Source organism: Protopterus annectens, chromosome 13.part0 (genome assembly GCF_019279795.1).
Source record: "Protopterus annectens isolate FY-2018-M chromosome 13.part0, PAN1.0, whole genome shotgun sequence".
In the NCBI taxonomy this organism is placed as follows: domain Eukaryota; kingdom Metazoa; phylum Chordata; order Ceratodontiformes; family Protopteridae; genus Protopterus; species Protopterus annectens.
The window spans coordinates 503,783,187-503,808,534 of record NC_056747.1 but is presented as its reverse complement, the minus strand read 5'-3'; the positions used below and the strand labels follow the sequence as shown (position 1 = coordinate 503,808,534).

General features: G+C 39.6%; 1 protein-coding gene across 1 annotated transcript in view; it reads left to right on the top strand.

Moving 5' to 3' along the window:
* Nucleotides 1-25,348, top strand: part of LOC122787923 (dynein beta chain, flagellar outer arm-like) — a 5,188,001-nt gene that overhangs the window by 446,918 nt on the left and 4,715,735 nt on the right. The window contains exon 16 of the mRNA XM_044054850.1: nucleotides 21,460-21,538. Within this exon, the coding sequence (XP_043910785.1) occupies nucleotides 21,460-21,538 (79 nt within the window). The remainder of the gene's footprint in view (nucleotides 1-21,459; nucleotides 21,539-25,348) is intronic.

Below are 25,348 nucleotides of genomic sequence, written 5' to 3'. Positions count from 1 at the left end.
GATGGAAGAAGGAGACTGATCCAGGGGGTCGCTCAGATGTTTTAGTGCCCCTTCTCTAAGCTTCTTTTACTAAATGAAAAATAAAAAAGTCCCAGTAAACCTCTAACAATCAGATGGGAAGAATGTTCAAAGAAATATGAAGGAACCTTTCAGAAAAAGAGACAGTGCAATAATATGTAATGACTATTACAACACCTCCCACCCTGCCACTTAGTTAAATCTGTTCCAGAGTCTGATTTTTTTTACCTTATCTTTTTTGCATTAGATTCTTTCAGACAAATGGGTTTTAGAAGTTATTCAGGAGGGTTAGCAATGGTAGTGGATAGGCCTTTCCCTTTTTAGGGGATTCCCCCTCATCCGCCAAATCAGACTTACCTGTTTCCCCTAGTCATCAACCAGATGCTTTATGTGGGATTATAGAACCACTTCCCCCAGATCTGTGTGGCAAAGGGTTTTACTTAAGATTTTTTATGCTGCTAAAGAAGGAGCCCTCTTGGGGATCAGTTCACAGTCTATCCTTTTTTGACCTGTTTTTGAAAGCTCAGAAGATCAGTATGTTGTCACTACAAGCCTTGTGACCTCACATTGCTCCTGTAAGCTGGTTGGTAATACTAGACTTGAAAGATATTTATTATCACACCCCTATTGCCACATATTTCACAAGTTTTCTAAGGTTTTCTGTGTCTGGGTGATGCTATCAGTTCTTGCATTACATTTTGGGTTATTTACTGGTCCAAACATAATCATAAATGTCAAGCTCTTTGGCATCTCACTGCAGACTGCAGAGTATTCACATTTTAACTTATTTAGAAGACTTGTTTATCTTTGCAGAGTCTTTTTGAAAGTATCAGGAATTCCTTACATGGTTAAGAAACCTCCTTACCAAGACAGGAATCCAGGTTAACATTCAAAAATCCTTCTTGATTCCTTTTCACAGGATAGTGCTCCTAGGCTGCTTTCTGGATACCTCCATGCAAAAGGCATTCTTTCCTAAGCAAAAAAAATAGACCTGCCGTGGGAATTGTTCCTGGTTTTCTCTATTCTGTCCCAAGACTTCTGAAAGAGAATACCTCAGGACAGTAGGGTTCATGGCTTCTATGATACTCACGATTCCCTTTGCCAGATTAAATATGAAAACAGTTTGGTTCCAACGCTGTCACACATCTGACATTTCAGATCCCGGTGTTGGGCTTTATAAAAAGAGAATTGCTTTGGTGGATAGATGAGATAGCCTTCAGTCCAGGTCTTTCCTTTTCTCTGACACCTCTGATTAATCAGTAACAACAGATGCACTGGACTTTGCTTGGAGAGCTGTGTCTGGGGTGGGGGGGGGGGGGGCTGTACAAAGTGCAAGGTCTATATCACTGTAAAACAGATGTCAGCTGTTGTTCATACGCTCAGTTTTTTGCATCATCTGTGGTCTCCAGGACCACTTCAAGTGATGTGATGTGTTGCATAAAGAAGCAAGGAGGTATCAGACATTATCCCCCATTAAGACTAGCTATGGCAGTATAGGAGATAGCAATTTAGTACAGTTTACCCATCCAAGCTTCTTACATTACATTATGGCAAAATGTTGTGTCAGACAAACTGAGCAGGACAAGGACAGACTCTCACAAATATAAATTAAATGGGAGGGGGGTCTTCCACTAATTGTCCAGTTTTGGGAAAATCCTCAAGTAGATTTGTTTGCCTCCTTTCAAAGCAGGTAACTGAAACACTTCTGCTCCAGGACTCCTGAGACAGAGAAGTTCCCAAGACAGGTGGTAGACTGCACACTGTGGGACAGATGAAGAAATGATGACATTGAAGCTAAAGTTAAAGTAGCACCAATTGCTGAGAAGGTCACAGAAAACAGATTTCAATTGTTTGGGCACATGTTCAGGAAAACAGAAGACAGTTTGGTGAAAAAGATTTGAGAGAGACAGGAAGGATCCAAGGGAAAACAAGTTCATGTAGCATAGAGATGGATGAATTATGTGAAAGAAGACTTGTGACAATCAGGCATGACTGTCAAAGTTAGGAGAATGCCACTGAATCGAGAGAGGTGGCAACAGTTGATGCGACACCCCAACCCCCTGATGAAAAATGGGGAAAAAGGGGATTGATGAAGATGATGATAATGATGACTACAGTGATGCAATGAATAAATAAGTATGGAATCACCCATTTGTTTCCTCTTTGCTAATTAGCCATTGTAATTTGGGAGCAAATAAAGGTAATATCGATATATTCATCTGTCTACATCCTAAATCAGTAAAACACTTTTGCAGACACTATGTGCAGCATTAGATCACTGTTGCAGTAGCCTAAGCTATTTGAGTTATATCCTGGAAAGGATATGACCAATCATCTAGCCTCTCAAAACTAGAGTACCACATGCCCTAACTTCCAGGAGCTCAAGAAGAGTTCCATATAAAACAGTTAAGTGCCAAAAGCTTCATTGCTTTCTTGCTGCTGAAATGTGCTCCTTCTGTGGGTTTCATGGAACTGATAGTTGGCTAGCAATCCTTCAAGCTAAGGCAGATAATTCCCTTCTGGAGAAAACATTACACTGTTTTATTTTTTTCTGTGGAAAACTAGTGTTTTTTTTTCTTTTCTTCTGTTGTGAAACTAATGTTTACATTAGGAAATGTATTTTATTTGGACTGTCATTCAGTACCAGGGGATTTTATTACTATGCATACTTGTGAAAACATATTGTGTTTACTTTTTTTAACTTTTTCTGTTATTCTGGTATGGAATTTATGTTTTAGAGGTAAGACGGTCAGGATATTTTGTTACCTCAAAATAACACCCTTTTATCTGACAATGAGTTTACTGACTCTTAATGACTCCACTAACTGGCTTTGAGGCTTCCTTTACAGCTGAACCTATGAAGCAGTTACTGGTCTCTTTGGTTCTTCTTCCCCCATTCCCAAGAAGAAGAACGTTGTTAAGGAGTCTTTAGGTGTCCGTCTGGCTACTGTTCTGCTTTAGTCACTGAGTGGTGACTCTGCTGTGGTCAGATTTGTTTCCTAGGGCCACTCATCATTTTCCCCAGTACCGCTGGCATTGCACCTACAACCAGTAAAGACCAGGAAATATATACATCCTCTGATCTTGTAAGGTTCCCCTCTATGGGCAAGGGAAAAGTACTGCATAGCTGGGAAAGAGAGCCAGAGCACTGGGATAGTGTGCCTGCTTTGGTCCTTTTCCAGGGAGTTTCTTAGGAAAAGAAATCAAAAAGTAAAAACTTAGTTTCTTTTATTTCAATTTCAGTGGATGGAGAAGATTTGCTGGGATTTGCTAGGGAGTTAATTTCTGCTTTTTTTCTTCTCTTCTTGACTTTGAATTCCAGTGAAAAGAGAATGGATTGGAGAGACAGTGTACTGCTTCAGAATTTTCATAACCTGAAGATTCTGATTCTGAGGAAAGTGTTGCTTTATATTTCCCTCCTGATGACCTTTCTTTTTCTAAAATTTTATCTAAAATGAAAGAGCTTTTTCATTGTGATCAGAATGAAATTTCTGTTTCCCAGTAAATGTATTATGATTTGTTACAGTTGAATATTCCTCAATTTGCAGCTTTTAGTCCTGATTTATCTGCTTTAGATAGTCTTCCTGACAGCTTGAAGTATATCTGATAGTCAGTCTCCTGCCCCTAGGAAGCCTGATAGGTTATACAAGGTGTAACATGTCCTTACTGCAGGCCAGCAATCAAGGAGACTCCATCCTGACCACTAACTCCCTTGAGGGATGGTCACTAAGAGCAAATATGGATTCACAGTATTTTCAGATGCAACTCCCTGCACCAAGCACATTTTCCCTTAAGAGCACACAGGAAGCACACTCCAGACCTAGGGTTGGAGACTGCTTCTCTTTTTCTAGATCCACAAAAACTCCACACTGACCATTTTGAAGGTCTGTGTCCCTGTTCCCAATAGCTGACATACACACTTGGATATCTGAGTTTCACACGCACATGCATACACACCTGGGAAAAGCTGGTGCAGATTTAGTAGCTGTGCCCCTTACTGCCCAGACCCTGAGGCAATCATGCTGCTACCAGTCAGCTACATCAAGGCTCTTACAATGGGTTCCCAATTATATTGTGTTAAATTAATACTAATACAAATGGTAGAGTGTGACCAAGGCAGTAAGGAGTTTAGGAGCAGCTACAGTGTCACTAAAACAAGCACAAGTACTCTCAAGATGTTAAAATTATTCTCTAAGGGACCAGCCACAATGAATGGTATCAAAATATTTATTGATAAATAAAACAGAAAACAGGAGAATACTGAATACAGTAAACAACATAGTTTCACCCAGAGAGAGAAAAAATAATGCAGTTAGTTTCTCACAGATGCAGAAAACAATACTAAACTATTTTCACTAAATGTCCTTGACTAACCAAAGAATTACTGTTCCCTGACTACTTACTAAAGCAAGGCAAGCTGATGTGTGCTGAGTGTCTTACCACAGCAAAAGCCAGATGATATCTGTCTTTGTGTGGAGATGTGATATATATATATATTTTCATAGGTGTGTACTAGGCTAATGACTCTGGATCCTTTACAAACCTAGCCCATAGGATTACCTGTCATTGTGCCACCCAACCTCAGCTCCCAGTGCCTCTGTCGAGTAAAGCCACTGGAGTGATCCCTGGGGTGAATTTTATATTTCCCATCCACTCATGAAGATTCCTCTTGAAGAGGGCCAGTGAGGTGCTCTGCTTGACATGTATGGGAAGTCTATACCATGGCATGGGAAGTCTCTGGGTTATGAACCTGTCCCTCCAGCATGTTCTGTTGATTGTGGTAATGAGGTTGAGGTCTATGGAGCGTGTGGTGCAGAGGAATTGGGATTTTTTTCAGATGTCGCATTTCTAACAGAGCTGAGTTAGACATGGCTTTGTAAGTCAAGGTGAGAAATTCCATCAGAAATCTCTCCTGTCATGTTCCAAAGTGTTGCTGTGCGAGTTCCAAAGAAACCAGATGCTAGTTAGAGGATGACATCACCTCTAGTCACCTGACTCTGGTACAAAACACACACACAACTTTGCTAAGATCTGTGGCAGCATCTGAAAGCTATAACACAATTTTAAACTTTCCACCCTTTCACAGTTCTCTGACAAACATACACATTTGATCAGTTACAAAAGTACAACCTAATATACATGCATACATTCTTTCTGTCCAGCAGGACCTACTGTTTATGCATTTTTAACGCAAGTAGCTTTACAAATATATTTTTAACTCAAACATCTGTACAAATCATTGTGATAGTCAAATAACGTAAAATTCTTTACAAAACTCCACCTAGCTATGCTGGCATATGTACACATGTACTTCCCTACTCTCCCTGGCACAGATGGCACTACTTCATAACACCACACAGGGTACCTCAGACTCACAAATGCTTGTTTTCTAACCCCAAAAAGCAGATGTTGCACTTAATTCCCTGTGACAGTTTGACAGATTACTAATGTTAACCCCATTCTATCTGGCAAGGATTAGAAAGTTTTTTACTAATTTAGGAAGAAAGTTTATTATTTTGCCACTTCAGCATTCAGAATTTTAAATTGCCAGGTGCATGTCTTAAAATGTTTTACTTCTATCTTTTAAAAAGTTGAAGAATTTAGCACTTAACTTTCCCTATTCTGAAGTGAAAATTATTTGAATGCCTCTTGTTTTTTTCAAACATCCGGAGTACCTAGACCCTGTCGGCAGCGTCCTCATCTAGCTCGTAGCTCCCTTGCGACTTAATCCCTCTAAGCTCCCAGAGTAAGGAAAGACTACCACACCCTGCTGGAAATTTAAAACAGCTAGAGCTTCTACCAAAGAGCCAAGGTAGTTTCCTTGCGACTTAGTCCCTCTAAGCTCCCAGAGTAAGGAAAGACTACCACACCCTGCTGGAAATTTAAAACAGCTAGAGCTTCTACCGAAGAGCCAAGGTAGTTCCCTTGTGACTTCGTCCCTCTAAGCTCCCAGAGTAAGGAAAGACTACCACACCCTGCTGGAAATTTAAAACAGCTAGAGCTTCTACTGAAGAGCCAAGGTGGTCACACAATATTGTACTTTAATTTGTGGAAGCTGCTGTCTGGGGTCTAAGGTGCCTTTAGTTCATCCCTCCCGAACAAGGCTTCTCCCAACCCTGTTCATGGAAATACATCCCAGCCTAACAACATTTGGAATAACTATTAGAACTCCCCATTTTTGTTTAAGCTGTTGCAAAATACTGCAGAAAATTGCAGCATAAACAGATTATCTCCCAAAGGTTCACTCTAACCTACTGGATTTTACAATCCCAAAATATTTTAAGTCAAATACTTGCATTTCAGGTAATATTCTTACCTAGCCGAGCTAAAGGATTGCTTTAGCCCCACTACTCGCTACGCTCGGGCTCTCTCCGCTCCCCTCCCTGCCCCCAAATTCCACTACATCTACATTTATAGCCACCTAACCACACCCACACCTGTTCGCTCCTATCACCTTCTTGCTAAACTAATTAACTCCCCTTATCCCATCCCTCAGCCTCCGTTGCAGTTACACTCTTTAGCTCCCAACTGCCTCCCTCTCTCTTCCTCTACAAAAACCCATTTCACACTGTCAAATGATAGTGCACTTCCAGATTCATAGCTCCCTACCTCTTTAGACATGTGATACTCTGTTCTCTTACCCACCCTACTAGCCCCATACCTCTTAACCTTATATGAAACCCAACCTGTCCTAGGATTCCATGCATCTCAGAAGTATCAATAACAAATTGCATGAACTTCATGCACTCCTTGCTGTTCTCTCCCCTGATATTCTGTGTCTCACAGAGACCTGGTTAAAACCCATCACTACTGATAATGAAATACTTCTCCCTGGGTATAACATGCACAGGTAGGACCGGGCTTCCAGAAAAGGGGGTGGGGTAGTGGTACTCTAGAAATCTGAAATAATGTAACAACAGATGCTATACAACCACCTCAGATAAATAATTCAGAAATCCTAGCCACCAAACTGAAGCTTAACAACAGTAAATGCATCTACATAGTTTGTATGTACATTCCTCCAGGTAACAATACAGCCACACTAGAAGATACCCTCCACTGGATATCTAGTCACTACCCTCAAGAAACCTTACTTCTCGGTGACTTTAATATAGATTGGAGCATATGTTCCTCAGAATCTCCTACCACCCATATTAACTTGCATTCATTCAAGCAAGTTACTAACACCCCAACTAGAACAGGCAAACCTAACCAGAAAGAAAGTATACTTGATTGGGTACTCATTAATAGTCACCCTAACCTGTATACATTTGGTACCCTCCCTGATAGTCTAAGTGATCACCACCTCACATATATAATCAAACACAAAGCAGGCAAACCCACTCAACCCTTACTAAGACATGTCAGAAATAAAAAAACTTCGACCTAGCCAAATTTCAAGAAGAACTAAATTCTTGTAATTGGTCTATACTAAAACACCTCTCCTTAGAAGAAGCAGTATTGTACTTTAACAAAAAATTTCTTGAGATCCTTAATTTTCATGCACCCATCCGCTCTAAGAAAACTAAGGTAAAAGCTGCACCTTGGCTCTCAAAAGAGACCAGGCTCAAAATTAAACTCAGAAATAAAGCTTGGGCTTTATGGTGAACTACTAAACACCCTCATGATCAAATTAAATACAGGCAACTTAGGAATGAAACTAAAAACAAATATTACTTGACAAAAAAAAAAACAATACTACAGCAAACTACAAACTTCTAACCAAGATAACCCTCAAAAGTTCTGGGCAGGGCTAAACAATCTAATACACCCTGGAAAAACTACTACACCTGTCCCAGCTGCCCTCACTGATAAACCCTCAGAAGCAGTTTCTGACAGTTTTAATTGTTTCTTTACTGAGACAATCCAAGCCCTAGCCAGCAAACTGCCTCTCAGCCCCCATAGCCTAGATAGTTGCACCCCTAAAAATCTACCACTATTTATCTTTCAACCAATTGCTACATCACTTATCCGCACCTTAGTCAGAAAACTAAAACCCACCACACTCTCAGCTGACCAACTTCCAGCTGAATACCTACAAAAATCAGCTGATGCCATCTCATTGCTCATTACTTATCAATCACACCTTAAAAGAAGCAAAAATTCCATATATCTGAAAGATATCCTATGTCATCCTCTCCATAAAGGAGGTAGTTCTACTGAACTCTCCAATTACAGGCCTATAGCCATACTCTCTCCTCTAGCAAAGATAATGGAAAAATGTATTCAAAAACAGTTCATGCACCACCTAATAAACAACCATCTCTTGGCAGATACCCAGCATGGCTTCAGACCTCAGCACAGTACTACCACAGCCATATTAGTCTTCTCTAACACCATAAACTATCATCGTAACAATAACCATATCTCTTCAGCTCTATTCTTGGATCTGTCCAAAGCTTTTGATGTGGTGGATCACAAACTATTAATCCACACCCTACAGTCACTCTGTTTAGATCCAAAATCACTTCAATGGTTTGATTCCTACCTAAGTGGTAGACAACAGGCTGTACTTTGGCAGACCAAACTCTCCACTCTATTACCTAACACCCTGGGAGTTCCACAAGGTTCTATATTAGGCCCACTGTTATTCTCCATCTTCATCAATGATTTGTACACTGTCATACCTAAAGTCAACTGTATCCAATATGTAGATGATTCTACACTAATTTGCTCAGCTACATCCCCTACAGAGTTACAGCTAACTACCCAGACTACCTTTAACACGATAGAAAACTGGCTCTCTAATCGCCGCCTGATATTAAATCCCAAAAAGACTAAAATGCTAATACTCCTACCAACACAAAGGTCCTGCACCATAAACATCACAATTAAATCTAAGGATGGCACAGTCATCCCACCTGACCTATCTACTAAACTTCTAGGTGTCACTATCGACAACTACTTAAAGTTTGACCTACATGTTAACCAATTGATCAAAACCATCAATAAAAAACTAGGATCACTGTATAGAATAAAAAGCTTTCTGACTCCCCTAGCCAAGGTAGCCATTGCTCGATCTCACCTTCTCTCTACTCTCCTGTATGCATCCCCTCTTCTTCTTAATAATAGTAAGACAACCCTAAACAAGATTACTACCTGTTATAATCACATCGCCAGATTTGCCACTGGGCTCCCTTTCAGGACACATCACTGCATCAACCTAACTCAACTCGGTTGGCTCAAACTACCTAGTCTATTGCTATATAACCAACTGATCATGGCCCACAAAATTATATATAACCCTGAAAACACCCCTGCACTCATAAACCTAGTCACCCTGTATAACAACCCAAGACCATTGCGTTCTTCTAACAGAGTCCTCATCCAGACATACAAAACTAATAACCTAGCTGGTGACTCTCTCCTTACTAACTCCGTAGGCAGATCTTGGAACCTTTTACCTCCTGAGATTACCTCACTTTCTTCTCTAAGTCATTTCAAAGCCAAGCTCAAACTATCTCTGGGATCAAAATGGACCTGCTATTGTATCAAGCTTGGCTAATCCTCTCTCCACATAATGTACAATCTGCAAATGTCACCTTTTAGTAACTACAACTTTCACATTCAATTACTTCTGACTCCATCAAATGAATTTTAAGACACTATTAGAAATGACAACTTTTTTGACTCTATGTAAAAAAAAAAAAACGTGTCTCAATGTTCTTTTGTAACTTTTTTTTATGCTAACCAAATTTTTGTGTTATAAAATGATACTTCGTTTTGTTATTGTTAGGAACTTTTCTCCCCGGGCCTCTGCTGAAAATGGACATATATCCAGTCGGACTATCCCGGTTAACAAATGTAAAATAAAATAAAAATAAATAAATAAAATGTTTCTGTTCCTCATATAGTTAAACATGTCTTAAAGTTTTCTTATGATGCAGTTGTCTCCATGGATACTGCTTCTAGGTCAGTCATGAGAAAATTTGCTTGGCTATGTTCATAAAATACTCCTAAAGATATTAAAACTGAAATTTTAAATTTTCCCATGAACAGTAGTTCTGTTTGGCCTAGCCTTTCTGCAGTTGAGGTGCTTAACAAATTTGATGATGAGAGGAAAGTGACCCAAATCTTCTAACCTTCTTTTTTTAAGGCAAACAAAACTTTCCCTTCTACCTCAGCTCCCTTTATCAAACAGCAATGCAAGCAGCAAGGTGTCAAGAAACAGGATTAAAAATAAATAAAAAACAGGCAAGATGACTTGATAAAGAAAGAGAAAGCCTCGCAAAGTCAAGGATGGCACCAGATTGTTTCAGACAAATGGGTACTGAAAATCATTCAACAAGGGTACACCTGGAAATGGGAGTCACTCCCTCCTTTCCAGAAGTTAACTTCATGCCCAGTAAACCAAATATTCCTATTTCTTCCAGTTTTGGAACATATGTCATCTCAGGGAGTCTAAGAACCAGTGTCTACCTGCCAGATGAGTTGTTGAATCTTTCGGCTTTTCCTGGTTAGGGATCGCCACAGCGGAATTCCAGTCCGCTAATGATTGGCAGTAGATTTTTACATACCGAGTTGCCAGCCCTGATGCACAGCCTTCAACGAAGGTACGCCTATTCACGCATGTCTCCACACATAAGGCGCTTTAGCTGAGAATCGAACAGGACAACGTCTTACTGTGAGGCAACAATGCTACCGCAGCACCACCACCGCAGTTCTGCCTGCCAGATGAGTAAATGGTTTTATTCAAGAATTTTTCTAGTGCCAATGAAAGAGTGGGCCTGAATGCCTCTACTAGACTTCTCTTTCCTCAAACTTTTTGTTAAGGTCCCAAACTTCAAAGTGTTATTCCTTCTGAGCATGTTACCTCTTGTCCCATGACTAGCCTTCATGGTAAAGCTAAACTTTTTCCTACCATCAGAGTTCCATTGGCAAACTTGTCAGACGTTAAGTCTTAATTCTTTTCTGTATCTGGCTTACATTGCCAGCTATTTAATTCACCCTTTGGACTATCTATTAAGTGTCTGGTTCCAGTAAGTGCTTATTGCCAAGTTCAGTACAGTCCCATTTTCCATACTTGGATGATGATCTTATATTTGCAGACTCTTTTTCTAGTTATCAAGAATCCTTAGCAACTCTCAGTCTGGGTTTTCAAGTGAAGTTACAGAAATCATCTCTCATCCCTTCTCACAGAAGGGTTTTCCTGGGACATTTGTTAGATTCTTCCCCAGGAAGAGTTTTTCCTTCCTCCAGACAATGTAGAGATTTTCCAACAGTTCTTCCTGAATTTTTCCAATCAAAACCAGGTATTTTCCAAGAAGTTTCTCAGGATTCTGGAGTACATAGTTTCTATGATTCTTATGATTCCATTGGCCAGTCTTCACATGAGAAGAAAATCAGCAGTACCTGTGGTTGGTCTGGACTCAGAATTTGCACCCTTTATCTTTTCTCATCCCAGTTCTGGGGCTTGTGAGGAAAGAGATTCTATGTTGGGTACACAAATTCTCAAGTATCCAGGTTGCACTTTCTCCTTTCTGCTTCCTCTTCTGTCTGTTACAACAGGTGCTTCACACCTGATGTAAGAAGTTGTGCACAAAGAGTTGAAATTGTGGGGTCTGTGGAACAAACATGACAGGCAATAACATATATGTGAAAGAGACCGTTGCAATTATAAATGTTTTGAAAGCCGTAAATCATCTCTGGACTCCAGGACCTTTGCAACATTGTAGCAGACAAGCTAAACAGGACCAGAAGAGACCTTCATAAATGGAAACTGCACCCAGAGGTCTTCCAGCAGCTTATCCTACTGTGGAGAGCACCTCAGGTAGATCTGTATGTCTCCTGTCAGAACAGACAGTTAAAGAAATATTCCTCTTGGATTACTTGCAAACAGGCCCATACGACATATGCTTTCTTGTTCCCATGGATGGAAATGTTCTTTTATGCTTTTCCACCCTTTACACTAATGGGGTTCTTCTAAAGGTTCAGAAAGACTCCCCAAAGATGATGGTGGTGCCTCCTTTTGGCCCATGCAACAGTGGATCTGATGTCTTTTCCTTCTGTTTTCAATCAGTGGATTATTGGATCCAGCTCAGATCTGATGCTGGCCTTTTTTTTCAGAGACTTTCAGCTTCAGAGGTCCGCCTCCTCCACCCATAATACTATACCCCCCATTTACTTCTTACCTTGCTTGCCTCCTTGAGAGACAGAAATGCTATTGAGAGCTCCATAGAGGAAAGTATTGTATACTTTGCTTTTTTCTAGTAGTCAGTCATTTTTTCCTACCTTTCTGACATCCTTTACCCATCATTAAGTATTCTAATGCAGTTGTTTAGGATTAATTGGCAGTTTATTTGTGGTTCTGGTTTAGTGCTTTGTGGCATTCCCACTGCATAAAATAAACAAATACATTAAATAAATGTTTTTTGTATCCTTAGTGTGTTGTTGGTAGTATTGTATCTTTGGTAGCTAAGTTTGTTAGGTCAGTAGGTGCATAAGTTGTTAGGTTTAGTAGGGTTGGTTGTGTTTATGTAATGTGTTGTGCTGGTTGCTTACCATTAACTTTTTCTCCTTAGCTTTTACCATGGACAAGGAGAAGGGCTTCAAGAAATGTGTGACATGCAGTCACAAACTATCTGGACATGATGCCCATAAACAATACATCTGCTGCTTTGGTGCCACGCACTTGGACACAGTTGCAGTATTTGTTCAGGTTTTGGGACTCTGGTGCAAAACGAGCACAGAGCTAAATTAGTTTTGAAGGGCTTATTGCCCTCAAGAGCTTGTTCATCAACTTCTGCTTCCTCCCCTTCAATGAAGCCAGAGAAAAATGGCAGGAGTCGAAAGGATAGTGATAAGTACCTGAAGGTCTGGGATAATGACAGGGGTGACAACAAATGACTGTCTCCCATTCTGATCATCAAGAACCAAAGGTCCACATGTCTTTGGCTCTTTTGGCTGCTTCAGCACCCAGGCTGGCTCCACCCTCTTGCAGCTGATTTCTTTCTGTGCTGGCTTTGGTGATAAATGCATCTGGGGATGGGTAATTCAGGTAGGGTACAATCCCTCTTTTATCCTGTGACCCCAAGGGAGTTATCACCTGATTCTTTCCGTTCTCCATCTCAGATCTGGGCCTGTCTGGTACACATCCAATCATCAGATCCCAGCTTGATAAGAATGGTTTCTAAACCTTTGTCAGTGACCTCTCAGCTCTGTCAGCTCACTCTGTTGTGAGTATTAAACCTCCTGAGTTTGAACAACTTTTAGATGCTCAGATACTGCTAGGGTTCCTTCCTGCTGCCTTGGCTGTGGTGCCTGAGGATTCATGTCCATCCTTTTCATTTCCTCCCTCAAGCCCTTCAGTTCTGGAGTTTGTGGATCTGGTTGCCTTGCCATCATCCAGGTCAACTCTGATGGCCTGGCCATTTCAGGTGCTGACTCCTTCCTTGGCATTTCTGGCAGTAACAGAGCCAGGTGTAAAATGGAGTCAAGGGATTGCTGCCATTGTTCCTGGGTCCTGTTTGACTCTGTGTGTTTTGGAGTCATCCCTTTCTCTCAGGGCTTTGGCACTCAACAGTTAGACTATGGTCTTGGCATCAGAACAGGTTGGATTAGCAATGGACACTGGCATTTGTCTGGGGTCCTCAGATCTGAGGAATGTTGATTCTGGGTGGCTGGCCTTACTTTCCTCTTTTGACACCATGGAGAACATTTTCTTCAGGTCAGAGACAGAGTGGTTGACAATGGCTGGTAGCCCTTCTGCATCTATGCATATCTGTTGGTTCTGGAGCAGCTCACACCTCCAGACCTCTATGTTACTTTGGATTTTCCCTGGGAGGGTCATGTGAAGAATCACTGTAAGAGGAAGCACCTAGATTCCACTGAGGAATATCTCACTGTGGATACTGAACTTGAAGAAGGAGAGGGTCCCCCAAGTCCCCTAACTCCCCCTGAGATGACTCCTTCTTTGGTTATCTTATGGAACTTTTTTGTCAGCACAGAGGTTGGACTGCCAGAGCACACTCTGCGAAGGAGTCAGTGTTTCTGGAAGCATTTGATAGGCCGATCACATCCTGGGTGGTTCCCCTTCTGGGTGCATTATCATTCTGGTGTCCTGGGTCCTGGAGGGTGTTTTGAGAACCAAATATGTTGGAACCAATCACCAAAAAAAAAAAAAAAAAAAAAAAACAAACCAAAAAAAAAAAAAAACAGATAAAATCTTGGCCCCACCTAAGTACTGACCACACTGGAATAAGTGGCCCACAGTTGATGCTGTAGTGGTAGTGACAGGTACCAAAAAGGACATTTCAGAAGAGAGTTCTTTGGTCCATTCCATGAAGCAGGAGTCTAGGGCAATGGACCCTTTAGGAAAGCATGCATGCGCTTCAGTGAACTTTGCCATGAAAATGTTAAATTATTTGACAGATTTGATAAGACTTCATTGTGACATATCAGAAGTGTCAAATGTCGTAAAGCTACAACAGGACCTGGAGATGGAGAAGAATCTGGAGGCCAAGTTTTCAACCATGCAGTTGATCACTAACATGTCTATACACCTGCTCTCTAATGCAGCTGATAGCATGACTTGCACATCATGTGCCAGTATTGCTGTATGCAGTACAGTTATGCAGTTTTGCAGACTGCTTTAAGGCATGCTTTATCAACTCCCCTTTCAACAGTTCCTCCTTGTTTAGGTAGGACAGGAATATGCTGTCTGCCATCTGAGTGCACTTTGCTACCCACATTGGTTCTTCTCTAGGAACTGGGGGGGGGGGCAAGCTTTTTTCTGTTTACAAGTTGCAGCATTCTTTTCAAGATGCTACTGGTAAAGCTGCCCCTTGTGGCAGGGGGCAACCAGTAAGGACATTGCCCATGGGGCAGAGGTGGTCTACCGAACCAAGGCTTCCATGGATCTTTTTCCTGGGAGGCCTTTTCAGTGTGTCTGAAAGGTTGCCTGGGTGCCCTACCCTGGAGACAGTTGAAGGTCACTTGGCTCTCCATCCAGAAGCTTGGGAGACCATCACCTTGAATGCATGGGTGTTGAGGGTGGTATCCAGAGGTTATACAATTCCATTTTTATTTCCTCTGATAGAGGCAAGAAGGTGTCTTCCAGACATTCCACCCTATCAGAGAAGAGATGCAGCAATCGAGATTAAGAAGCTGCAGGCAAAGTGAGTCATCCAAAAGGTCCCACCAGACTAATAAGGATCTGGGGATTATTCCATGTTCTTTTTGGTGCCAAAAAGGAATGAGGACCTAAAACCAATTTTGGATTTGAACAAACTGTACTATTATGTCAAGCAAATCAAGTTCTGGATGGTCAGGGTGCACTCCATTCTATCCTTTTTGAAGAAGGATGAGTGGATATGCTCAATAGAAGTCAAGGATGCTTACCATCATATCAAGATTGTGATGCACTCCAGGAGATGTTTGCACTTTTAGCTGTGAGCCAATCATTAACAATTCCAAATGCTGCCCTTTGATCTCACTTCAGCACCCTTGGGCTTTTAACAAGTGCATGGCAGTGGTGTCAGCCAGGCTAAGGCTGCAGGCCTTCCAGGTTTTTCTGTACCTGAATGATTGGCTCCACACTGCCTCCAAGAGATCATTATTGGTCAAAGCTTAGATCTCCTTACTGCATTTGTGTCTCTCCTTACAGCATCGCAGTGAATTATGAAATGTCCAGTGTACAATCAGTTAAGATTTTGGAGTTCATAGGCTGCCATGTGAATAAAGTTTCTCATACAGTTTAACTTGCAATTCATATATTAAATTCTCTTTGAGCAGAGGCTTATTACCTCTTCCTAGCTCAAAAACCTTCTGCCGCCTTAATCTTGAGGTTATTTGGCCACATGGCACCATGAATTTACTTCCTGCCTCTGATGACATACCATATGGGGGTTCTGCAGTGGCCTTTAGCAGCTCAGTGGTCATATGTAACATGTACCACTGATTTTCCAGTGCCCATTATAAGCAGTTGCTAGAATCATATTAGATGGTGTAGAGTCACCCCCATTACCACTGGGTGGCCATTTGATTTTCCCCAACCTCAGGCCACAGTCAATAAGGATGCCTCCCTTCTGGCATTGGGGGTATTTCAAAGGGAAGATAATTTAGGGGACATGATCTACAGTTCAGCCCAATCTTCACATCAGTGTTCTGGAGATGAGAGCAGTCATCCTAGCATTGTAAGCCTTCCAGAATTTCATCCCCAAGGTTGTGATCTTAGTCCAAATGGGCAATATGTCAGTGGTTTGGTAACTAAATAAGGAGGAGGGAACTTGGTCTTATCCTCTCTTCTGTCAATGGTTTCTGATTTCAGCACACATCCTGGGGAAGTTCATTATTTTGGTGGGCAGTTTAAGTAGGAACATCCTTATTCCTCAGAAGTGGTCCCTAAATACAGCAGTAGCAGCTCACGTTTGGTGATGCTGGAGCACCCCTTGCTGCAATCTCTTTGCTACATTGTCCAACTTGAAGTGCAGTAGCTTTTATGTCCTGATCTCCCCAAGGGACAGTCATCAAGGGGCCCTCTTCTATATGCTTGGCCCCCAGGACTCCTGTATGCCTGTCTGCCCATGCCCCTCATAATAAAATTCCTATAGACGTTTTGTAGCCTAACCCATCCTGGATGCTCAGTTCCATTTCAGGGTTGATTTCCCATCTGACAGGAATTGCTCTGCCCAGCCTTCACCTCCTCAAGTTAACCACATGGTTTCACCAGGCTCCCTCATGGCCAAGGATCCCAAGCTCTCCAACATAATTATTAATATTCTCTCTTCCCAGAAACCTTCTATGTGAAAGACTAGCAAATGGAAACATTTTGCACTATAGGCTACTTCTACAGGTGTCAACCCTTTTCAGCTCATCTGAAGGCTATCATTAATTTCCTCACTGACATATTTCAATCTAGTTTGAGCTATTCTACCATCATGGTTCAGCTTGTAGCTATTTCTTATTTCCACATTGGGAGAAATAACACTCTGGTAGTGGCTGTTAAGATTTCTAAGGCCTTTTTAGGTATAGCTTGTGACTGGGATTAAATGAAGATGAAGTTTAAAAATAGGGTAGAAATACAAGAAAATGTATTAAAATTATTTAGAGGGACTGTCAAAGGTAAAATTATTACAAAATAAGGGGAATGTCTCAGAACAAGAGGAGGTACAATTGCAGAGTGCTAATGAGAAAATAAGGCATTACCTGGATAATGTGCATGAGTTTAGAAAGATTACTGTTAAGCAACTGTTTTTGATAATAACTCCAGAGCACAAATAATTTTGGCACAATGACTTAGGCAACAGAAAGTAGAAGGGGTTGTTGCCAAACTTTGAGAGCCTATAACAAGAATAATAACCATAGAGGTATTAGACATATTTTGGAAATTTTATAAAAATTTGTTTAAAGCAGAAAAGTGGGGAAATCAAGAAAAAGCAGAAATGAAAATATTCATGGAAGACTTAAATATGCCAAGGTTAGAGGTAAATGAGGCTCACCAACTAACAGTTAAGACAGGATAAGTGAGATAAAAATGATGATGTCTAACCAGTCTACAGGAAAGCCTCCAGGAAAAGGTGGTATTCTGGTAGAAGTTTGGAAGTTAGGAGTGAATAAAGTGATACAAATCTGGAAGGTTTTGTTTAACATTATTTTAAAAAGTGGGGCAGCACCAAGTTACTGGAAAAAAGCTGTGGTGGCTCCAGTACCTAACGACAGTAAAGACCCATATGATCCAGCTTCATATAGGCTTATTTCAATTCCAAACCATGTTTATAAAGTGTTTATGCCTATAAATGCTACAAGAATGCCAAGGATGATGCCAAACTTTATAGAAATGGACCAGTGTGGCTTTATGGAGGGATGTCAAATATTTGACAACATTAATAGAGCAATGATGATCCAGAGAGAAGGAGAATGTAAGAAAATACTGCTATTATTGGTAGGTCTTGACGCAAAGAAAATATTTGACAGGGTAGACTGGGATTTTATGAATATTGCAATGGAAGCATTTGCATTTCCTGATACAATAATAAGGTTAATTAGCAGGATATATGAGGTATCAGAGGCAAAAATCAAAGTGGGGGGCTTCATGTCTGATAAGCTGTGTCTGAGCAAACAAGCCAGGCAGGTGTGTCCTCTTTCACCTTTGCTGTTTGCATTATATTTAGAACCACTAGCAAAGAAAATAAGGGACTCAGAAATACAAGGATATAATTGGTATGGTAGTCAAAAGTTGGCATTATGTGCAGACTATATTATTTTGTACCTGATGAAACCAGAAAAGTTCATCTCATTGTTGTGGAATATTCTGAGACAATTCCATTTTTTGGGGATATAAAATGATGAATAAAGATAAAGCTATAAACTATATACCCTCAAATTAATTGGTCCACCAATATCCATATTTATGGAGACATAATAAAATGAAGTATTTAGGAGTATGGATTACAAAGGGTTTGGTTATGGCAGCTAAGGATATGTGGAAAGAGACTAAACAAAATATAATACAAAAACTGAGAAACTGGAAGCTCTTGCCTATAGGTATGGATAGCAAGATACAAGCAGTAAAAATCTTTTTTTTTGTCTCTTTAGTTTTATTCACAAGTTGAGCATATTTTTATCAAAATTTGGAGAAGGTGTAGACAGTAATTAATAATGATTTTATCTAGGAGGGGGAAGAGGACAAGATTCAAGGAGGACAAGTTGATCCTCTTAACAGAACAAGGAAGTTTAGGATTACCTGATCTGAAGGGATATTTCAGAGCTACACAGTTAAAACTGTTAAGCTACAATTCAAAGTGGAAATGGATGATGATGAAGCACAGGGTACTTTAAGAAGTAAGGAAAGAATAGGATTTTAGATGCAGACCCTTAAGGAGAATAACAGTCGTACAGAATATTATATTCATAAATTAGCAGAAAGTATACTAGGAGCCAACAAGGGAATGGAGAAAGGAGATTCTGCCAATAGGTATGACTACGATTAGGGGTACAGACAATAGATGAGGGGGCCGGTATTTACTGGAGGAAGCTGGCAAAGAAGCCAAGGTATTGGGAACAAATAATTAGAGAAGGAAAGGAAATCATTTTTCCTCAACGTGATAGCAAAAGTTGGAGTTTTGATGGGGTAGAAAGAGGTAACTGAGATCATATGTTTTGGGAGTGTAATGAGTTGGTAGACTTTACTAATTGTCAGCTGAGTACTCTGTTAGGAAAAGTGGGTGAGCAAATTGGTGTAACTAGAGAAATTATTTTTTTGTGCAGGTATACATGATCTGAATTATCTATTCACAGTAAGGTGGTGTTAAATTTAATTCTGGAGGCTGCCAAAAAATCAGTTACTAGGAAATGGAAATCAAAATTTAAACCAACTATACTTGAAGTAGTTAATATTGCAACAGAGATAAAAGAACTGGAAGTGGGAACTTTAGAAAAAGATCAGAGTAAATTACATAGAAAAATGGAAAGTGTGGGAAGAATACATGCAGAAAAATGTTTTAGAGGAGGAATGAGGTTTAGGAGAAGGCAGGAACTGAATCATTTATGTAATGTTGCTTAGATTATACATCATATATATTGTTATATATCCTATAATGTTTGTAAATTTGATTTTGTTAATATAATGTGATTATTTTTATGTAAGTTTAACTGTAAATATGGCTGTGTCACAAGTGATGATTCAAATAAGTTACATTATCCAACCCAAGATCCAATTCCTTCTTTGGATTTGTCATTCATGCTGCAAGTTTTAGCCTCTCCAACTTTTGAGCCTTCAGCTTCCATGCCTCTGAAGTTGTTATCTTGGAAGACCACCTTCCTGATGGGTGTTGCATTTGAAAACCAGCTACTCCACCCCTCATTATTTGATTTTTCACAAGGACAGGGATACCCTCAGGACTTGTCCCTCCTTTTTGCCAAAGGTGGCCTTCAAATCTATACCTTGAACCAGCTTTTTCACTTTACCTTATTTTTCCCAAACATTAGTAATAAGGGGGAATATTTGTTGCACTGTTTAGGTGTCTATAGACAGTTCAAATTCTTAGGCAGAACTAATGCCTTTAGAAAAACTGAGCAGCAGTTTATCTCCTTCTCTGAGGCCAGGCTGGGCAAGTCAGTTTCAAAAGTAACCTTATCTAAATGGCTCTCTGCATTTCTTTTCTGTATAATTTGAAGGGAAAGTACTTAGCTGCAAAATCTAAAGGTTATTCTACCAGAGCTTTGGCAACTTTCACTGTTTTTTGTCTATAGCCTGTATAGATGATATTTGTGCAGCTGCTACTTGAGCTAGTACTCATACCTTTGTATCTGTTACAAATAGAATGTCCAGTCAAGGTCCAGAGTCTTCTTTGGTTCCACCATTCTACGAAATGTTCTTTTCTATGGCCTCCCTATGGTGATACGTGGCTGGGGGGCTCTGTCCCATAAAGTTGAAGGCAGATGGTAAAAGATAGCATCAAATATCAAAGTTATGTATTCACTATAACAATAGATCCATGTTGTTGTTTCTGTACACTTCAACCATTCTTCCCTCCTATTCCCTCACCTTGTGGGTATTGTATTTCAAATGAGTGAGTGACTGGGCTGTTGGGACCCTTCCTTTGGGTTCTACATTATGACCCTAGTATACTTATTCTTCAAGTGTTTAGAATTATGTGAGGGGAAAATTCGATCAGAGGTAAATGGGGAGAGCATGGTATTATGGGTAGACAAGGCTGAGCTCTGTAGCTAAAAGTCTTTGTAGAAAGGCCAGCATCAGGTCTAAGTCTGATCCTGATAACCCACAGGTTGAAGCGGATGGAAACAGACAACACTGATCTGTCATTATGGTGAGTAGATAACTTTTGTTTGTTCCTCATTTTGAAACTGGCCCAGGGCATTTACGACAAGCCTCACCACAGACTGGATTTACCCATTCAAAACAGTGGTTATTTCATATACCCAACCTGAAATCCCTGCAACTGACTGCCTAGATCACAAAATTTTTATATTATTTAAGCATTTTTTTTGAGGACATGCAACTGGTAGTTAAGAAGGCTGAAAAAAAAAGCTGATGCTAAAAATCATATTTGTCTAAGTTGAAAAAGGTTTTCTATTTGGTGCTATTTCAAGGACCATGAACCTTTCAAACATGTAAATACAAGGTGGGAATAAAGTTGGAAAATAAGTAAAACATATGAGAGTGTATTTGAAGAAAGCACAGTTGTGTGGGAAGTTGACTCAGTGGGCCTCTATTTAGCTATCAATTTTTCCATTTCATTTATATGACTTAGTAATCTAAAAAACACAGCATCTCTGGAATCAAGTGTTCATGTTTTAAAGTAAATAATGAAACTAACTGCAAACAAATTTGCAGAAATGTTTCTATATAGAGAGTGAATATCTAGGGAGTAGTATGTTGTTAAACAAATTTAACAGTAACTTGTTAACATTTAAGCTCAGTTTGTATGGAAAATTATCACTCCAGTTTTAAAAACTGTTTACGAATATTACTCATTGCAGATTTGAAAAAGATACACTTCATAACTGGTTTAAGACTGCAGAAGAAGATTTGGTTGATGCTCTGAAGCTCCCACTACTGGTGAGATATCACTTTAATTCAAATAGTAGTGATCTTAGCATTAAATGATCTTTTCACATTGCATATCTTACATAAATATTTCACTTCCCTCACCAGTCTTTCTCTACATTGGAACTGCACACAATCTTTTCATAGATTGTTGCTGCTGCATGCTTCAGTTTCGAATATTGCTCCATTATGCACAGCACATTTTGGTCAGAAACCAAAGCACTCAATCTCTATCCCCAACAGACAGCATTATGATTGGGTTTTTGATCATATTCACCTGAAAGTGCAGGAAGTACTCTGATTACTGTCAGAATTTGGGAAAAAATATATTTTTTTAGACAGATTCCTGTTGTGAGACCTGATCTTAACAGTGCTTAGAGATGCTTAACAAAAGTTTGTTAAGCACACATAAGTGCTGTTAAGATCAGGTCTTACATTAGGGACTAGCAGCTGACACTGCTGTCTGGCAAAGGGCAGCAGTAGAAGGTAAAACAGCTTTTAAAAGTTTTTGGAATTGCACTTTACCATAATTAGATCATTTGGCTGAATAAAGTCTTTGTTCTTTGTAGCTTAAAATGAAAATGCAGTGGCATTAGCAATGAATTTGTCTTATGTGTGTACTAGTGTGTGTGTCTAAAATGTCCCCAGTTAGAGGAGCAGTGTAACTTGCTCAGGCTCAAACCCTGTACTTTGGCTACAGGTAGTAAAAGCCTTAGTCTTCTACAGCAACTCCTCCTTTGATAAGTCATTCAGGATTGCAGTCGGTCAATATCAGTCATTAGAGATTCAATTGTTTTTGTTTCACAACATACATTTTCATGCAAAACGCGTCATAACTCTAAGTGGTTTAGAGTAGTGTGCTTTTATTTGTCTCCACTTTTACAGAACATCTCTGAATTTGTCTCATATTTATGGCCTGTCTGTTCTGTAAAGCAAGGGTGACTTACTCAACTGGAAATTTAGGCTAGGCTTCTCAAGGGTCCCTGGACTGTAAGACTAGCAACTAGTACCAGTGAAACAGAGTAGTTATGGTGTAAAAGAAGGACATTGATTGTAGTAAACAGGAGCATCATAGCATGTGCCATATTCTTTGGATGTGATCTTTAGTTTTCTTAGGGATTACAGGGTGTTCATTCTTTAGCTGCGGTAAATTGAATAGCATGAAGTCTGAGTTTAATGTTAATATTTTAACTATGAATACATTTTTAATTTAACTTGTTTTTTTTTTTGCATGTACACAAAGTTGAAATGCACTATGTTTGGGCTACAACAGTTTGTCTAGCAATTAGTGCAGATGAGCTGTTTGCTGTAGTACATGGTTTGATTCCCTCAGCCTTCATTTTCCTTATGTGACTTTGTCAAGTTACTTCACCAGATAGTAAAAAAATGAACACATACAGTGGGCTGTCCCAAGCTGTTAGCAAATGTGTTGTACATTTTGTCTTTTGAATTCCTGCACTCTTTACATAGACATTAATTAGTACTTGACAATATAACATTTGAGTATGAATCCCAGTAGTGGGTTGCCAGATGCATTTTCACTAAATGTGAGTTTCAAGGGAAGACAAGTTTACTGTTTCACGTGCTAAGTCTTTTCAATGTAAGAGTGTGTTGTTTTGAAACTGGCTGTCAGTGTTTTTTCTGTACAATTTAAAGTAATAGTTTTAAATGAAATCCAGATCTTGTGATAATTGTAAAAGTAAAGAAGAAAATAATATGTACACTAAAAGGTTTGAACATTTTTTGTGGTAGCTGGGGGGAGAGATAGCCAAATAATGGGGTATCGGTATGGTTGGCAGGGGCCTGATTCATTAGCCTGCTTAGGGCCCCGTTTATCAACCAGCTCTGTTGATTCTGTAAGAATACAATATTATTAGTCATTCATGAAGATCAGACCTGTACTGAGTACTGTTAGAAGCGATAGCTATTCTTGATGATAGGGATGACATAGGAAGGTCAAAAATAAGATGTAGGTATCCAGCAAACACTGAAATGCAACTTTGTTTGCCAGCAGCAAGTTCTAAATTAATAATCATGCTCTTTAATGCAGAATTATTCAGATGTTTTTACTTATGCAATTATTGTACATATTGACTTAACATATGTTATCAGGTGGTTAATATTTCTTGTGCTTTCATAAATACTTTTATGTTGAAAACATGCTACACCTAGCTGGATCTTGTGGTATGATGATGGTGATCTTTATACAGCCATCCAAAGCTGCCAATAAGGTACATGTAATTAACTTCTGTGTAACAATAATGGGTATACACCATCAACAAAATGGCTATAACTGCTGGTTTGGGGTAGGGGGCTCTCTGTGAATGGATGTATCCTAAGCTCTTATCGGGTCTAATCTGGCTTTGCAGGACTAGTGTGCATTTGTAGCTGAATTAAATAGCAATATGTTGACTACTTTGTGTTTGTGTGAAACCTATGTGAAATATGTGACTTTGGACATTATTATTATTATTAATAATTTTTGCTGTAGACATTTGAGAAGGATGAGGTATGTCTGCAGATAAAAATAACTGACCCTGCTTTGCTGTTATTAATCTGTCTTTACAGGACTAATGTACATTTGTGCAAAGGAAATTGGAATACTTTACTGTTGCCATTTTTATCACAGTCAGACCTGTGATGTGTACACAGCCAATTTAGTAGCAGTAATTTTTGAGTACAGATATTGGTGGATTATTATGATGGAAGTTTGAGTGGCCTTTTCTGGTTGAAATGTTTATCATTATTGGTTCATACATTTTGTTATTTTGATTACTGGAAAAATGTTGAAAACTACAAATTTAAAATGCAGTCTAACACATGTTGCTGTATTAAACAAGAAAGAAACTTAAAACAATCAGGAAGGTGAATGAAACAATGCATGCATTTATGTATGGTCCTCAGAATTTATGCGGGGGGGGGGGCACTGTTTCAAAACAGCCTGGCTTCTTCTCTTTCACTTCTTTTTCATTATTTACTGCTTTCTCTTGATAGTCCATCCAAAAGTATCCCTTTTTTCACACAGCCTACATTCAGGCACATATCTTGCAATATGTCCTGTCTCCCCACACTGGTTACATTATACCTTGTCACAATCACTAATTAAATGAGCAAAGTCCCGACAAAAGAAACATAACTTAGTCTGGGCAGCATAGCTTAATGTTCCTCTATGACCAGCTACAGAAATAACACTTGGCAAGTGTTTCACCATGTTTTCTCATTTCAAACAATTTCCAACCTTTATCCTCCATTCCAGAAGTTTCTCTTATCTCTAACCTTAACAGTATTATCAACAGTTTAACATAGCCCCTAGACCCTGCATGCATTTTTAATGTAGTCTAAATGGCACAATATTTTTTTAACATTGTTTGGGTGCTGGAATAATGGTTAGGGTGTTTACCTCACAGACACAAGGTACAGGGATTGTTTCTCACCTTTGGAAGAGAAGTTGGCTAGGCATAAAATGGTCAACAATACAGCTAGCCTATTACTTACCCATAAACTTGTTAAGTTACCACCAGAAAACAAATAATTGCCCCACGGATAAATGTCCTTTTTTGTTACACAGCTCTAGAAATGTTATCATCAGTCCATCAGTTTCAAATGTTAAGTCATAAAACTGTCTGTCACAGTATGTATAAAAGACCACATTTCTTGAGCTTTAAAACCTAGAGCAGCTACCAAATTATCCCTGCATAATATCTATTACAGTGTCATGTTTTGTTCTTGTTCTCACAATTGGTCTTCTGTTGTTTTTAAAAACAGTTTTACTTACAGTTTGTTGCTGCTGTCCTTTCTTGCCTGCTGCCACTGCTGCATATG